Source organism: Peromyscus maniculatus, chromosome 4 (assembly GCF_049852395.1).
Source record: "Peromyscus maniculatus bairdii isolate BWxNUB_F1_BW_parent chromosome 4, HU_Pman_BW_mat_3.1, whole genome shotgun sequence".
Classification (NCBI taxonomy): domain Eukaryota; kingdom Metazoa; phylum Chordata; class Mammalia; order Rodentia; family Cricetidae; genus Peromyscus; species Peromyscus maniculatus.
The window spans coordinates 127,286,188-127,304,123 of record NC_134855.1 but is presented as its reverse complement, the minus strand read 5'-3'; the positions used below and the strand labels follow the sequence as shown (position 1 = coordinate 127,304,123).

At 38.3% G+C, this 17,936-nt stretch overlaps 1 protein-coding gene across 1 annotated transcript; it reads right to left on the bottom strand.

Annotated features, from left to right (window-relative positions):
- Positions 1-865: 865 nt before the first annotated feature.
- LOC143273020 (cystatin-related protein 2-like) lies at positions 866-6,511 on the bottom strand. The gene is made up of 4 exons (XM_076570816.1): positions 6,018-6,511; positions 3,202-3,312; positions 2,339-2,452; positions 866-1,493 (listed from the first exon to the last, which is right to left on the bottom strand). The coding sequence occupies exons 1-4, from the start codon at positions 6,228-6,230 to the stop codon at positions 1,452-1,454; spliced, it is 480 nt and encodes a 159-aa protein (XP_076426931.1). The 5' UTR covers positions 6,231-6,511; the 3' UTR covers positions 866-1,451.
- Between the last annotated feature and the right edge of the window lie 11,425 nt (positions 6,512-17,936).

Genomic DNA, 17,936 nt, shown 5'->3' with positions numbered 1-17,936 from the left:
AGCTAAAGTAGATTAAAGAAATGGTCTCTGCAGGCAAAGTGTGAGTGCTTCTTCCCTCTGCCCTGCAATGAAGGAAAGATAGTGAGGGAGGACTGTGAGAATGAGGATGTTAGATCAAGTCTTCCATATGGGGCACTAAAATGTTGCCTGTAACCAAAGTGGTACTGTTTCAGGAGAATTGTCCATACAGCCAATCCACCAAGCCAATAAAGAAACCTTGAATCAAAGAGTCAGCAATTGCATGCCTAGATTAGACATAAAATTCTTAAAGGATTTTGTAGGGGTTAAGACAGGACAGGAAGAGAGGAGAAAGAGGAGTTCTAGGGATTTTCTACTGTGGGGGCATTCAGGAAAAGCATGGCAAGAGGGTCAGCCAATTGCTCTGCTTTCCTTGATTTTTTCAAATCATTATCTCAAATTCTGACTCCCATGTTTTTATTAAACTAGAACAAAATAGATAATCGGTGCATCTGGCAGCCTCATGGCACTGAGTTGTTGTAACTGGCAAATATGTCCCATTATGAGATGGAAGATAGTCTAGCATATTTCAGTCTTTATGTAGAAAGTCAGAACCCACTGTCTATCTGGACAGTGGATATGAAGAAAAAAATCATCCCCACCCCAGTTGCCCAAGGTGTATGGGATGGATGCTCAGGGTTCTGGGTCCTATCACCTGTCTCAACTATACACAAGTATGTATGCACATGCACACACACACACACACACACACACACACACACACACACACACTTTACTCTGCACACTGTTATCTAAAGCTCTTCACAAACATATGAGGACATTAACTGTTATGTGAGAACCAGTGTCAATTTGAGAAACACAGCATGCTCTTCAACATGTTAGCTCTCCACACTCAGTTGACACTTGCATCATCTGTGATACTGATACATTTTCTGAATCATTTTCAAAGTGACCATAAATGTTCCAAGATGAGAAACAAAGTTCTTTCTTCTGATCATTCTTCAGAAAGAAGTACACATGGGTTATGGATGCCATCGCTTTCTGAACCCTGTTCACTTCCACAGGCAATGCTGGATGCCTGACACACAATGTGGGTAAGTTGCTTTAGGTCCTGTCTGTTTGATCCCATTTCCCTAAAAACTATGAGAAATCATCAAGTCAAATCCAATAACAATAGACGCATTCTATTTTTATTGATCAAAACACAGGCACACCATGTGGGGCTTGCAATGGTGAAGATCAACGAATAGAGAAGAAAAGAAAAGGTGGAAAGTTCCTCAGGCATGCACAACTTGGTTGCAGTAGATGGGATTCCTGACATCTTCACAATGGAGTGAGATCCGTAGGGGCTGTTGGATCCATCTGAGTTTTGGAGTTCTTCAAGAAACGTGTATAAGAATGGTAACACAGCACACTCTTGCTCACACCCTCAGACACTTTGATAGTTGAATTTTATAGAAATCATATTCCTGCTAATAGTATCGGTTGGATATCTTAAAATAGCCCAATTCTTTCTGAGAACAGGAAGAAAGAGAAACCATCAGCAAAGATACAATTGAAATGGAATACGCTGAGAATCGTGCAAGTGACACAATGATACTTTCAGGAACTGCTGTATTTAGAACATTCAACATAACTGTTCAATGATCAATCAATATCACTTCAATTTATATAGTCAACCAGATATTATGTACCTCCTCCAGATCTCATGAGGTGCTCCAACTTCCTGTATGGCACATGAAGGCTGGGGTTTAGGGCCTATTGACCTCCATCACATAGTCAACCCACTAAGTGTATCCCATGGAAGAAGTAAAGCGGGTGGCAACAATGAAAATAAGAGTGCATGAGAAGGGTTAACAGAATGAGAAATACTACCCCCAGTGTGTGGCATTCCAAGAGCCCGTGGTCTGAGGGAAAAGCTGTCAGTGAGAGAAGGGAGTCAGCAGGAGGGATACCATCCATGACCTGCCTCAAATATTTGTAGTGTGGTCTGTAATATGGGTTTAACCTAAGAGGAAACAGAATCCCTTCCCACAAGCAAACATCTCCATTGTTTATCCACCTATCAAATGGGCCACAACCCCTAAATACTCTTGGTGCCTAAACTACCAGATAAACTGAAAAAGCTAACCATGGGTGTACCCTTCCTCCTCTATAGGCACAGTGCTATACCTGAGAAAATATATATGGCCCAACATGATTATCTATTGACTGTCTCCACACTCTCCCCACACAAGAATATATGTTCACCTCCTAAACATGAACCATGAACAAAAACATTCCCAGATATCATAAAAAGGTACTTGCAATCACAATGTTAGTCTTTCAGCAGAGGTTCTTTTGTGAACTACCAGCATACCTTCTGGTCATCCGGATGTTCACTGAAGGAGCAGTTGGACAGTTCAGACAGGAACTTACTGCATGGTTTGTGGTTTTGGCTCCAAAGTCCGTATATATATATAAATTCTAGGTTCTTTAGAAGAAGAACAGGACTCATTACTGTACTGGGACTAAGTTTCCATGTGTGCATTAACTTTATGTTATGGATGGTATTTATTTGTTCAGGGTTTATGCCAGAATTCCTCAGCTGCTCGAAGCATTACCCACACAGCATACAAGACACATCTTCCACAGAGATGTCTGCACACCTCACTTGCAACTGGTTTTCTGTGCAACTTAGACAAGGTGTTTTGTGCAGATTAGGAAGAAGAAGCCAGGGCAGATGAGAGAAACAGCCCATTCAGTGGAATCAGAAATTGAAAGCCCAATTAGCAGTACAGGTTAAGGACACTGGAAAAAGAAGAGGTAGGCATGACTAAGGCAGGGCATGGGAGCATGACTGCAGAGCATTGGCCTTTACTGGGCTATATTCTGTGAGGGAGATCCTGACAGCTTTTCATGCTGTGATTTAACTAATGCCTTCAACCCAGAAAGTGCCCCTACAATGGTGTCCTTTCAGTATGAAGACTTCCAAGGTAAACACACTTAGCAACTTAAGTCAGTCCTTTGTGCATATACTCCTCTTCTAATAAACAAGGACGCAGAACTGCATTAGTTTGATCATATATATCTCCATGTGAAACAGTTTCCATTTATGAATCACCATTTTACTGCACATTTCCTGACTGACCCTCACAGATTCTCTCAACATATCCTATACAAACAGAAGTCCATTTGCCCTTTGAATGCTTGACTAACCCTTGGTGATTATCAAATACATACGTGAATCTGAGTAAATTTGGGTTTTAAAGGACATTCGTCTAAGGCAGATTCAGCCCGGGTACATGTTGTTCGTCTTAGTTCTACTTCACCATAGGTCATATAACGTATACCCTATAGGAAAAAGAATAATTTTTATGTTTAGACTAGTGCCCAAGTTTACAAGCATGCATTGAGTTTTCTTCTGGTGGCAACACGGCTTGCCATGGGGCCATGATTGAATTTATGAACTTACAGAATTACAGTCATGGTAGGTAGGATAAACCATTCCTTAACCTACAAACATGGATTTTCTCTGAGCAGAACAAAACCTCTGGGATTCAGTATGGGGATAATAATCATGGTGACCACAGTACAGAAAGCAGCAATCCTTGTTTAGTCTGGGAAGGCTGACTGTGAGCTAGTTACTCACCTTCACATCACTGACAGTCCCAGCATTTAACACAGGGATTCTCTGTTTTTCTCATCATGCAGTCTCCACACTTCAATTAACAGAAGAATTTGGGACACTTTAGCAATGCGACATTTCAAGCTAAATGAGTAAAGCCTTTTAAAGCCTCCTCCTTCTAAGTGGTTGCTGATGTTCCTATATCTCAACAAATGTCACTAATCTGCTTATGAAATTAACAAAAAGAATTTGCCATTTCAATTGCAAAAGGCAACTCAGAGAAACTTATCCAGACACTGGGGAAAACAGAGTCTGAGTTACTAGACCTCCTCTCAAGGAACTAGGTGTGATCTCATCATTCCAGTGTTGCTCCTTTTTCTGTCTGTTAAGTGAGACTCACAGACACACTGACCAATAATCACCTTTGTTCTCCCTGTTTTGCCATAGTTGACAAATATCCAGTCTAGAACAAACTGTAGCAACCAAGACAGGTTGGATATGGTGTCAAGTAAAAGCCAGATGTGTTCTGTAGCAGGAGAAATGAGCTGACAGACACTCATCTGCATTTCCATGGGATGGCACAAAGGAGATCCACATACCAGCAGACACTTCTGTTGTGACTGTGTCCATGTGTTCTGAGTACATACTTCCATTTAGTATTAATTCCAAGTTAACTCTGGTTTTGAAATACCTTGGCATTTAAGCATTGTCAACTCATCTCATAGAAACTGATCTGTTAAGAACCTATCTCAAACTTTCTGACAGAGACTGCCTACAAGGCAGATATATCCCCACAGTGGGTAACTGCTTCCCTAGAATTTGGGTACAATGTATTTATCTCAGAGTTGGACACTAGTTCCTAATTCCTGCTACAATATCATTTACAAGACACTCTGTAGAGTGGAAGAAGGATCCACAGGATGGTTTGTAGTCCTAGTTTTTAAAACCATTAAGCGGAATTGCTTAATATACTTCATCAGTCTTTCAGGTGTCTCCATTCAATCCACACAGATAATCACCCTACTGAAAAGAGCACACATGTATTCTCTGAAATGTGACTTTATGCTCTTTCAGTATAAGATAACACAGTGTATATTTACAGACTAGAAGACTAGAGCATGACAGCCTTATCTCATCATGGGGGACAATCATTGTATATTAGGATCATGGCTGATCATAACCAGGACAAAAGGTGGTTAGCCACACTGGAATAGACCCTTCCTCAATACCTATGTTAGATAAGTACCTCAAGGTCCATATACACAACTAAGCATCAGGGACAGGGACTATAATCTATTCTTGATGTATTCATCAGTGTGCATCAGCAAACTGTATGTAAAGGTAAGTATATCAGAATCTGTACACTGATTCTTGATTTTCCTGGAATGAACACTATCATATATAGAACAACATTTTCTGCCTGAACCATATGGAGTCTTGTTTTTTAAAGGAAATTTAGAAAATTAGTATAGATAAACATAGAGACCCAAATACCCATGCACTAAGCAACAGCAAGAATAATACAGCAAACATAACCACATATAACACTACAGAGATGGGTGTAATATCCACAGGTTTGCTGTGAGTTACTAAACCAGTGTCACTGGAATTCTACCATCACACAATAATCAGAATTTTAAGGAAGTCTGTCAAGAGTGCTCAGTAAATACAAATGTTTGCCATCTTTACTGAAGATTGGCAAGCATGAATCTTTGAATTTGTCCCTACAATTCACATGATAGGAGAAAATATCTAAAGACTCTAAGGTTTCCACTACCCTCCACATATTCACCTGGCTAACTGGTATCGAGACATACATACATACATACATACACACACACACACACACACACACACACACACACACACACACACACACACACACACACTATGAGAAATAGCCATAAATGTAAAAAATGTTTAAAAGAAGTTAAAGACTACCAAAAAGATCCTGCCACAGTAACCACTCTTTGTTTTTCTTTCTATATGATCATTAATTCATTGGTATACACTGGACGTATATGCCAGGGAGCTAACCCAAGAGAAACATAACTGTTTCCCTGAACTATATTGTTGGTTCCTTCTGACAGTGGGCACCTTGAAATAGAAATGCAGGGAGAGTAGCAATTTCTATGCAAAACTCCCTGCCTAGTATTCTTGTTGAACCAATGGTGAGCATCCTTCAGGAGATCCTTGAAGACTTAGTTATAAATACAAAAAAACCCATGGACAAAGTTTGACATAGAAATATGTATTCAACAAGATATAATCTGATGAGCCCTACTTTGGGCTATTGGTATTAATGAAAGAACGTTGTACATTATACAATTGGTGTGGTTGCAGCAAGACTGAACAGGCTGAGGGTAGGAAGAAGGGCAAGATTTCATATGGACAAGTCCATACTATCTCTTATGTTAGGACAAGTACTCACCTTAAGTCTGTCGCTCATTATTTTGCTGATGTATGTGCCATTGCTACGGAGATTGTAAATAATGTTGATGATATCCAATGCAAATTGCTTAGGTATTTCTGGTAAAACATATGTGATTATTATATCAATGTAGTTTCTCTTTACATTACTGGAGTCCAGGAGCAGGATCAAGGTGGCCTGTAGAATCAGTGAGCTCCACAGGGTTTTGCCCATGGTCTACTCAAATATGTAGCGGGAGCTTCAGCAAAGCAGAGGATTCAAGGTTTTTTGGTTGCAAGTAGAGCCACACTGTATTATATCTTGACTGCCATGGTTAGCCACACCCTCCACATACACCCCTCATTTCCTACCTCCTTATCTCTATCTTTGCCAGATCCTCCCCCTTTGGACACTCCTCATCTCAATCCTCCCTTTTAGGATTCAACCACTTCTCCTAGCCACTCAACACAGACTTTCCCAAATATCCAGTCATTTCTCAGCTTTCCAGTGTAGGTTCATCCTGGTTTCTGTAAAGGTAATATATGTGTCTGGCTATCAGACACTTGAATCTTCATTCTTTATTTCTTTGGAAATTTCTAACATAACTCTTGCATTACCTGTGTCTTAGAATTCATTGGTGTCCTTGAGCTCCTGGTTCAAGATCTGAAATCCCTCCTAGTCTCTTACATCAGAATTTGGAGCAATCCTCATCTTTAGCTTCCTGTGATACTTCTTTGCCAAACCTACAGAGTTAACCTCTACTTTGGAAAGGATATACTGTTTGTTTTTTCAAGACTCATAAGCACCATTCAGTCAACATACTCTCAGTAGCCAAATCCCACAGCAGCCTAAGATAGATCTCATGTGACTGAACCTTGGGAAGGTCTGCAGAAATATTTTATGAGACATTATATAACTAATACTTACCAGTAGACACCGAGTGTTTCAAAACACTGAACATTTTTATACTGCCATTTTTGTATTAATGCTAACAATAATGTAATATTAATATTTAATATCAACAGTGCCAAAACATTAGAGCTAGACTTGGATACAGTTCAATGCCTGTCCTAAAGGTCCAGGTATGCCAAGTAATTTCCTTTTAATTATTTATTTATTTAATTTGAAAATCTTAATTTTACTATAACCATAGTACTCCAAAATGTGCTTACCTCATGTTTTAGACCCTTGTCATACATAAAGTCACAGGGTCAAGAAGTCCTGGAATGAGTGCCTAAACCATAAGAAAAAATTTAAAAGTTACCTCTCTTAAAGTTTTCTTTGATTTTTTTTTGTGAAAGAAACAAAAAGCTGCCCAATGCATGAAGTAATATTATGTGAATTACACAAACAGAAGTATAAATTATAAAAGGAATTATGTAAAAACAAATAACTTATAAAACATGGATAGCCATCATTTCTTCTTAAATTACAGTCAGCCAATACCTTAAACTTCAAATATCACAAAAGACAAAGTACTGAATCCTTTTGCAAATATTCCTTTCCACAATTTCAAATTTGGTCTTTTAAGTTGGTGAAGGATCACATATTTGGTCCAGATCTCTGCCCCTTGTTTTTGTAGTACTGCTCTCCTGGATTCAAAGCCTCATGTTATCTTTAACTCATACATTCTTCATGAGAATTTGACTATTTTCAACCTGACTGGTGAAGTTATGATACTCATCTAACAGAAGAAGAATAACTCACACATTTGGCATGATGATGACATATTGGAAAATATTATTTTGTTGTTTCTGGGTTTTCTGTCCACAAAAATTGTTAGGAACTACCTAATATACATTCTTTAAGATGTTAAACACTGTTCTAAACTGTTTTATTTTGTTTTTTACTCTATATTTTCTAGTGACCTTCTTTCCTATCCATGGAGGAATTTTTCTGGGAATAATCTTGAGAAGGCCTCTGTGGATGCCAATGGTTCTGAATTCAAGACAATAGTGTCTCTGTCATGACTATGAGAAGAAGTTCAACAACACTTGCAACCCAACACCTTCTAACACTGGGACTGTGCTCTCTCCACCAACCAGGGATTTGCAGTTACTGCCTTTATTGGTAAAGCACAGCAAGGGAAAACACTGTAACACAGAAGGTATTGAAGTCTTGTCTATTTCCTGTGGAGTCTCAACATGTTACTTTACAACAATCTTCTAGAATATGAGACAACCCAAGAGAGAGAAGGAAATTAAAATGGAAAGGAGCCAGAAACTAGAAGACTGCAATGTCTACCCTATCCACTAACAAACAGAAACACACTTCCATTCAAGCAGTGAGTGAGAGCTGTTACAAAAGGTGTTGTTTATGTGTCAAGTGTCTTGTAGAGTCAAAGTTGCAGCTCTGATGTCATCAGGAAACCAAGACAAATAATTTCCTTACACTACCCTTTTCTGAAACACATATACAGGATAAATGCTCAAGGTTTGTTCACTAGTTACCATACACAGTGAACTCTCATTCTTCATCTTCTCTTCAATTTCCCATTCCTGTCACCTTCCTGTCTAGTAGCTGGAGAGTTTTCTCTCCAGCTCCCACCAACCTCGCCAGTCCTGGAGCCCACTTATAAAATAAATACACAGACTCTTATATTATTTAAACTATTTGGCCTAATGGCTCAGGCTTCTAGCTATCTAGTTCTTCTATCTTAAATTAACCCATTTTTATTAATCTTTGCCACGTGTGTCATGGCTTACCAGTACCTTACATCTTGCTCATCATGACAGCAGCTCACAGATCTCACTCCTCCAGCCTCCCACCTATACTTCCTGCTTTGCCACTGGCCAATCAATCAGTGTTTATTTATACAGAATGATATCCACAGCACTGTCCTAACTACATTTTCCTTTTAACAGTCATGGTGATTTGTATTAGTATTTTGGCCACTCATTTTACCTGGACTTTGTTTTTGTTACCACATTTTTAAATTATCCACTGGATCCTAGTGGAGCTGAATGTTGGGTATACAATGGAAAACAATGCATATCCCTTTCTCAGAATCTACCAGAAGCCCTCAGTTCAGTGGGGAGGTGTAATGGCCCTCAAGCCTATCACTGATCCATGATTTTTGTTGACAAGAAATGTCTTGTGTGGGCCTTGTACAGGCCATATCAGTTGCCTTGAGAACAATTTTGCAAAGCCCAAGTGATACCTGAAGGATAAAATGTAGCAGCTGTTTTTTTTTTTTCATTTTTATGCCTTTCTGCTATTTCTTCTCCCATTTTCTGGTGTTCCCTGAGCCTTTTGTGGGGTTAAAAACAATTGTGTTTATGGAATAACATTCATCTGTAATTTCTTTTAAATTCCTTGACTAGTCATTGGTTCATTGCCCTTCACTTCTGTAACCCCTCCAGCACCCAAGAGACGTTCATGTAATGGAACCACAACATTTCCTTTCAGAGAATCCTAACCTGACCTGAATTGCACTCACTCAAGGGCTTTCTGAAACTGGAAAATCACACTCTCCAGTATCTGCTATGCTTTGTCTTTCAGATTTGAAATCAAGTACCACATCATATCATGATTCTCCATTCTGTTGCAATCTCTGTATGGAGACGTGATTCCTTGGCCAAAGCAGCAGTATTATTTTTTCCATTGATTATGATTTATTGGAAATATTCCCTGCGTATTTGTTTTGAAAGAAACTCATATAGAAAAATTGTCAGTGTAGGTGCTTACCTTTCAAAGAAGTACAAATTTCCCACACTGGAGTCCTAGCTGGTTACCGCCTTGTACTGTGAGTAGCTTTCTTAGTATTATACTCAGCACAGAGCATGAGGTTTCTTTGAAACAGTCACAGCCTCCTCTCCAGAACATGCCTTTCTTAGACTTTACACTTATTCATGTTGTTTTCCTCAACAAACATTTCTTTTCCTATTTTAGTATACACTATCTTGGTTTTTTTTAAATTCTGGACCTCAAAAAGTGTGGCAGCTTGCAATAAATATTTTAAGAACTAGTTCTTTCCAATAGGGAAATTTCCATTCCCCAACCCATTATTATTACATGTAAAGTCAACCTCCATGAAGTCCTCACCACAGAATCAAATGCTTATAAATTGTTTGCCAGATTACTACTGCAGTAACCTCTTTCCCATTTCCCCGTAATGGCATTGTTCTGATCTTCACATGAGTCAGACTTCTTACTGTCCATAATTCTCTGAGCAGTTTATTTTTCCAAACTCTATCAAGAAGAGCCCCTAAACTCTTCTTACAGCATCTGAGGGATTTCCTATCCTATTGTTGAAAACTCTTTCTCATTTGTCCCACAGACAACTTTTAAAGAATTACAAATCATATGGACCTGTTTGTCAGATCAATGGTCCTATTTTGCAATACCCATTTTCTAACTTAATTACTTTCCCAATGCTGTTATAAAATCAGTGTAAGTATTCATTGCCTTAGTCTTATATTCAGGTCCATGTTTTTCATATAAAGAGAGGAAAATCATATGAATTTCACTGTGTATCTGACTACTTCTGCTCTAAGTATGATTGAGTGCATGGAGTTTTCCTGAATAAAAAAAAATACATGATATCAATCCACAGAAGTCTGAAATTGATTCATGGGTTAGTAATTTAAGAATCTCTTTTTATTTTTATGGTACAGAATGCTTTCTATACACTCTGTAAACAACATGTTTTTATAAGAAATCTTTAGTTTACTGTGAAAACCTATGTGCACACATAAACATAAAAATCCCTTTGAATTTATGTGCTCAGGTCTTGGGAAGGGAAAACATTATCAAACAAGTGTTTAAAAAGTAATTATTTTGATGATAGTTAACGTTTTGGTTAGTCATGTTATCTGAGGATTAAATAGCTAAGGTGAAGTGTGAGGACAAAAGGCAAATCGGGTGAAAAGAGATTACTTACACTTACAGGAAGGCTTACACTTCCTTATTTTATTACACCATTGAAAGAAGGAAGGCTTACACTTCCTTATTTTATTACACCATTGAAAGAAGACAGAAAATGAAATAAACGGGAGGAATTGGAAACAAGATGTGAATCATAGGCAATGGAGGGGTCCTGCTTACTGATTTGCCCCTCATGGTCTGCTTCTCCTGCTTTCTCATATAATTAATGGCCACCAGCCAAGGTATTTTGAAACCTGGAAGTGACTGGTCCTCTCTCATCAATACCTAATTAATAAAATGCCCTGCAGGCTTCCAAGCATCTTGATTTTATAAAGGCATTTTCTGAAGAGTATTTTCCTTCTCTCTAGTGATTGTAGCTTTTTTAAAGTTACAATAAATATAGCCAGCCTACCTGTTGCCTTCAAAAGGAACTTACTTGAACTTTTTTTTCCACATAAACATTCTTGTATATGTTTGGTGTGTTTTTCTGTGTTCTCTTAATTCTCCCATGAGTTTCCTACAGACTCTTTACCCATCAAGGAGTGTACTTTCTATAATTTAATGCTGGTTATTCTATTGTAGTCATGGGGCTTTGTTCGCGGCATTGTTGAATTGTCTATTTATTCTCCATTGATCCTGGTTATATTGTCATACTGAATTCTGTTTTTCTCTCATCCTTACATTTCTGTCTTTTCATTACACCAATTCTTTCAATTTCAAGATTTTCCATATTTAAGCAAATAATGACAGAATTCTCCCTGCCATTGTTTTTCACACAAGTTTATGTGTCAGGTTACCTTCTTTAGAATGAATCAAAAACTTTACATTCCTCTGTATTAAAGATTAGGTTGATGAATATCCTCTATCACATCTGATTTTCTATGCCTTCACTTTACTTTTCTCATGGGTTTCAAGTTACTGGATTGCAGCAGGGGCTCTTTACTACAGATCTAATGGGGCTCTCTAAGTGTTAGCCTATAGTTCATAGCAGATGACAAGCCAGTGCTGCCATCTCATCTTTTCTTTCATCCAATTTAACTGCACATCAGAGGCTAATATAGAAGATCCTGGCTGTTTGTCCTGTTCCCACGGTGGTTACTTCTGTACACAAGAAAGCTTCTCTGCATCAGCTTACTTATTAGCTCATAGTAGACTTACTAAGGCCTCTTGTGAGGAGCATCTTTGTCAAGTCTACTATGTGATTCTCTACTCTAAAAAAGACAAAGTATTCTCTTTATAGCACTCATGAGTACCATTCTACCCATTTGTTCAACATGCTAGCCCATGTTGAAATTTTGTTTTCCAAACACATTCCTTCATTACACCAAATTCAGACTCATTCAGGTTCTCAGGGCAAAGGCTAAATATTCTAGATTCATTGCCAGAATATAACTGTAATGGTCTCTAACTTATTACCCAATGTTGGCATTGTCATTCTCTGACATCCTATAGCTAGGTTTCCACTGTTCATAATTCCCTAAGCATTCTGGTTTCCCAAACTCCTTTCAGCATGGACTATTATGTACTCTTTAGAGCATTTGAAGCCTTTTCTATCTCATAGCTGGAAATTTTTCCCTTTCCTCCACAGACAACTTTTAAGTGACTAAGATCATATGGTCATGTGCATCATAGCCATGGCTGTACTTCTAATTTTCCAATTTCAACATTAGTTTCTTTCCCAATTTCAATGATAAAAATATCAAGAAAAAAATCAATGCACCTAAGTATTGGCTTTTTATGACTTGGGTTTCAGCAATTATGTTCTACGGTGCCAGATCAGGCATGATGCAGGAAGGTGAGTCTGGATGGCCACATTGCATCTGCAGTAAAGTAGCTTAGGGGGGAGTGTGTGAGAAATGGAAGAAGTCTTGAGGGAATATGTAAAGAATTGATGAAGTGCTGGGTTAATGTTTATTGTTAACTTGGACAGAGGCTTTTCTGGTTTCTAATCCATCAGACTCAGGTGACCTAGGAAATTCTTTTCCTGGTGCATGCTCAAGTATGGTACAAGTATGAGCGTTTGAATTTAATAATCAGAGTATACAAAAATTAACAACCTCAGTATCTATTTCCCATATAAGTAAAACATGAAATTGCTTCTGTAGATACCTCCTTCAAAAAATAGTTACTTCCTCCTTCTTGTGCTGCAAATGACCCCAAGGAGATTTAGGGTTGTTAAGTACATGTTCTCCTCTATCAAACTAAGCATATCCCACTTGATCCCAGCTTTTGGTACTTGTTTCTATGTGTCTGTACTTTCTCCAATTTTCACCAGCACAGCCAGATATGCAGAAACAAGCTGTGCAGGACTAGATGGGGGTTGGTTAATAAACTTGAATTCCACTAAAATGATAAGCATTCTTCAGTAAGACTCCATATCCTAAAGGTTTCACAACTATCCTGGGTAGCTTTTCTTGGACAGTAATTCAGACTAAAGAAAGTTACAGCAAGATTAATGTGTGTAAGAACACAGTTTGAGAGGAAGACTGGAAGCAAAACTGTACCAGGTCTTCATGCAAAGGTCTGTATATCCAGTCACCTGGTAAGTTGTGGGCTTTTTGTGCAAGACGCCTCACTTCATGGGGCACTTATAGGTCCACTGAGTCCCTAATGCAATCTTTCCTTCTGAGGCACAAAATTCTGGGACTGAATAACTTCTTAACTTAGAGGTACAACTTTGCACTAATTATTTTCCCTGTGATATAATGGGTTTCCTTTCTTTATCTGTGACTTCCATGGCCAGCATAAAAAAACATAACATTTTTCTTCATATCTCCTCAGACCTGGCAGCTATGGGAATTCTCCTTTGCCTATAATGGTGTTTTTTCTGCAAATTTATATGAAAAAAAGACCTTCTAATTTCTTCAGTGTGTATTTTACATTTTTTAATTAATACAATTAAGAACTCCAAAGGTCACTTCAGTGTAACCATTAACAGTCTACTAGAAACCAAATGTTTAAATACATGAGCCTAAAGGGGCATAGCATACTTGAACATCAACAAACAGTTGTGGAATCACATCTTGAGTGTAGTTTGACTGTAATCAAGTATAGTTTATGAACATGCTTTCTTGACTTGCTTGAGTACACTCAGACCTATTGCTTTTGTGCTTCGCCTTTATCTGTAGGGTGGCAGAAGTTACTCTGCTGCTGCAATTCCTACCCTGACATATCTGTAGCTTTGATTTCCACCAAAAACTCAGTCTTTCTGCCTCCACCATGTAAGTGCTGGGTCATTATAGTTTTTGTGTTAGTCATTGTAAGTTTGCTTTGCTGAAGACTGTAAACACCTATCAACATGTACACTGTGTTGATATTATTCGTAACTTGTTTTGTAGTTGACCTGAGCTTAGTCATATTCATGGTAAATCCTGCAACTTTTCTCTAATTTCAAAAAGAAAGTATATGAGTAAGGAATGTTAGAAACACCACATTTAGAAATTTTCTATAATGACTTATCATAGTTACATTCTAGTTTAGTTTTTTGAATGACAAATCCACACAGGAATTACTAGATTATGCTCTCTCCTTTATCAAACATATAATTTGTTCATATTTCTTATTATATAGCACTACACTCTTGATGTTTTAGAGTTAACTGGGCCTTGTCCTTTCTACTGTAATCAACTGAGTATCATCTCTGTATTGCTGATTCTAGAACTTTTTTAACCTTTAGACTTATGTTGAAGAACTAATTGGGAAACTTCCCTCCTACAAAAGATCTAGAGTTAAGGTTATAAATCTGGTTGTCTCATGTTCCCTTTGTTGTCATCAGAAAGCTCTTCGGTTTCAAACACAGCTAACTTTTATTTACATAGAGATGGACATCATATATGTGTGTGTGTGTGTGTGTGTGTTATATGTGTGTTATATATATGTATATATACCTATATACATATATATGAGTATATATACCTATATATATATGTATATGTGTATATATATACACATATATATATATATACACAGGTTATCTGATCATGTCATCTTTGAATACAAATGATGCTTTGAATCAAATTTCATGTAACATGTAAATATCATTAAATCATATCAGTGAGGTCTCAAATTGATTCCTGGGTTGATAATTCCATCTTATGTTTTGAGGCCCATTGCACAGAGTGATTTCCATACATTGGAAAGAACATATTTTTCCAACATAACCAAAAGTTATTCTTAAACACTTGTATACAGCAACAATAAGGAAAGCATTTAATTTATACACTTGTGTATGAAGAAATTGTTCAAATCAACTGATGCAAGAAATTATACTTAGAATATTGGTGAATATTCCAGTCAATTCATATTGACCTCTCAAGGGATCTATTTGAGGTATATTTTTGCCACCTGCCACTAATCCATCAGTAAGTTCCCTTCTGTAGTTCCTTGATTGTTCTGTACCAAGGCAATAGTCCTTTGTTCCCAGGGTTAACATATTTGATATTTTAATCTGTGTTGGACTTTGGTTATTATACCTCACTGATTGCACATTTCCACTCATCCTTCTCTTTTCTTTCCACCACATCTGAGTCTTTGCATCTCAACTTATCTTTTTATTTTGTTGATTAGCATGTAGGAGACAAAGTCTGTTCACATGTTGCTTTGGGGGATTCTAGGTTACTTTCCAAACTCTAGTCTGTCTTCTAACACTAGATATCTTGTGTTTGATCACCTGTCTTTGGATTTGTGGTGAGTTTGTTGTTGGCAAGAAGGCAGCATGGCAAGAACACTTCCTTTTCTATGTTTGCTCATCTTTTAGCATCATACATTTGCTCTTTGTATTTCTCCACTCTGTGGAAAACATAATATAGGGATTAGCATTTGACCTGTGGTTTGCAAATAGTCATGGAATTTTGATTTTTGAAACCATGATGATCTGCTATCTCTGTCATGCTTCATAATCTCAGGTCAAAGACGAGCAGGTAATCTTGACTATGTAAATGCCATTCCAAAAGTTCTGTCTTTTTCTACCCTGTTAGTGACTGAAATATGGACTTATACTATCACCTTCAAGTTGTCTTTGCCTATGCCCTTCATTTGTTTGGGGAGTTCATTGTGTGGGAATCACTTATGGTCAACATGGCCTGTGGAGGCTGAGTTCTTTGTACTACAAGCCCATAAAGTCTGGTTTTGAGCAAAGACCTGAGAAGTTTCTGTTTTATCGGCCTGACAAGAAATTTACCTCATGAACTAAGTCTCAAAATGTGACTACTGTTATTCTTAGTCCATATCAACCATATTTTAATGTTGATTCATCCTCCCTGGCATTGGTCATGAGCTGTGTATCCACACAGATTTTCAGCTTTAATGTATTATCTGTCTGGCAATATGTATAGAATCACTTTAGGTAACCAGAAATCATGGATTATTTTTTTTCTTTATTAAATAATTTTTATTTTATTTACTTATTAAATTTTCTATACCTTTTATATACCAACCACTGATCCCTCTCTACTGCCTCTTCCCATCCACAGCCTTTGCCCTCCCAAGCCACCCCTCATTCCCACCTTCTTCAAGGCAGGTCTTGGCCACACATCCCTACACCAAGACTGCCCATGGTGTCCCACCATAGGCACTGGGCTCCAAAAAGCAAGCTCATATATCAGGGTTGTATCCTGATCCCACTCCCTTGGGTCTCCTAAATGGCTCAAGCTAAACAACTGTATAGCCTATCTAGAGGGCCTAAACCAGTACCATGGGGGCTCCGCAGTTATTGGTCCACAGTTCATGCATTTCCAATAGTTTGGCTGGCTGTATCTGTACATTTTCTCATCATGATCTTGATGTCTCTTGCTCATAGAATCCCTCCTCTCTCTCATTGATTGGACTCCTAGACCTTGGCCTGGCACCCAGCCATGGATCTCCAGGGACACATGCTCAATTATGTTCATAGCAGCATTATTCATAATAGCCAGAACATGGAAGCAAACTAGATGCCCCTCAACTGAAGAATGGATGAAGAAAATGTGGTACATATACACATTTCAGTACACTCAGCATTAAAATACAATGACATCATGAAGTTTGCAGGCATATGGGTGGAACTAGAAAATATCATCCTGAGTGAGGTAACCCAGACTCAGAAGAACGAACATGGTATGTACTCACTCATAAGTGGATACTAGATGTAAAGCATAGGATTACCAAACTACAGTCCACAGCTTTAGGAAGAGTAGCTAGCAAAGAGGACCCTAGGAAGGATGCATGTATCACCCAGTGTAGGAGAAATAGATGGCATTTAAAAATGAAAATTTTAATTCATTTACATGCCAACCACAGATTCCCCTATGCATACCTTCTCCCTTATCTCCCCTAGTTTTCTCCCCCAACCTATACCTCATTCCCTCCTCCAAAAAGGTAAGGCTTCCCATGGGAATCAACAAAGCCTAGTACACTCAGTTGAGGCAGGTCCAAGCCCCTCTCCCTGCATCAAGGATGTTCAAGGTGTCCAACCACAGGTATTGGGCTCCAAAAATTCAGCTAATGCACCAGTGATGGAACCTGATCACACTGCCAGGGGCCACTTAAGCAGACCAAGCTACACAACTGTCTCAGTTGTGCAGAGGGCCTAGTCCAGTCCCATAGAGGTTCCACAGCTGCTGATCTAAAGTTTGTGAGTTCCTACTAGTCTGATTCAGTTTTCTCTGTTTGTTTCCCCATAATGATCTTGATGCTGCTTGCTCATAGAATATCTATTCCCTCTCTTGGACTGGACTCCTGGAGCTTGGCCTGGTTGATAGAAGGAGACATCATGGGGAAAGAGAGAACCCTGGTGCTAGGAAAGTTTCCAGGAATCCCAAAGGATGACCATAGCATAGACTACTCACAATAGTGGAGAAGGTGCCTGAGCTTGCTTACCCTGGTAATCAGATTGGTGAATACCCTAAGTGTCATCATAGAGCCCTCATCTAGTAACTTATAGAAGCAGATGGATTCATTCTTAAGCTTTATTAAATTATGAAAGAAATTAAAATCATTTAATTCAATGTCAAAGAACCTCTTTCTATTGCTTTTGTATTTCTTTTTAACAAGGATTTTTTTGGGGGGGTTTCAAGATAGAGTTTCTCCATGTAGTTT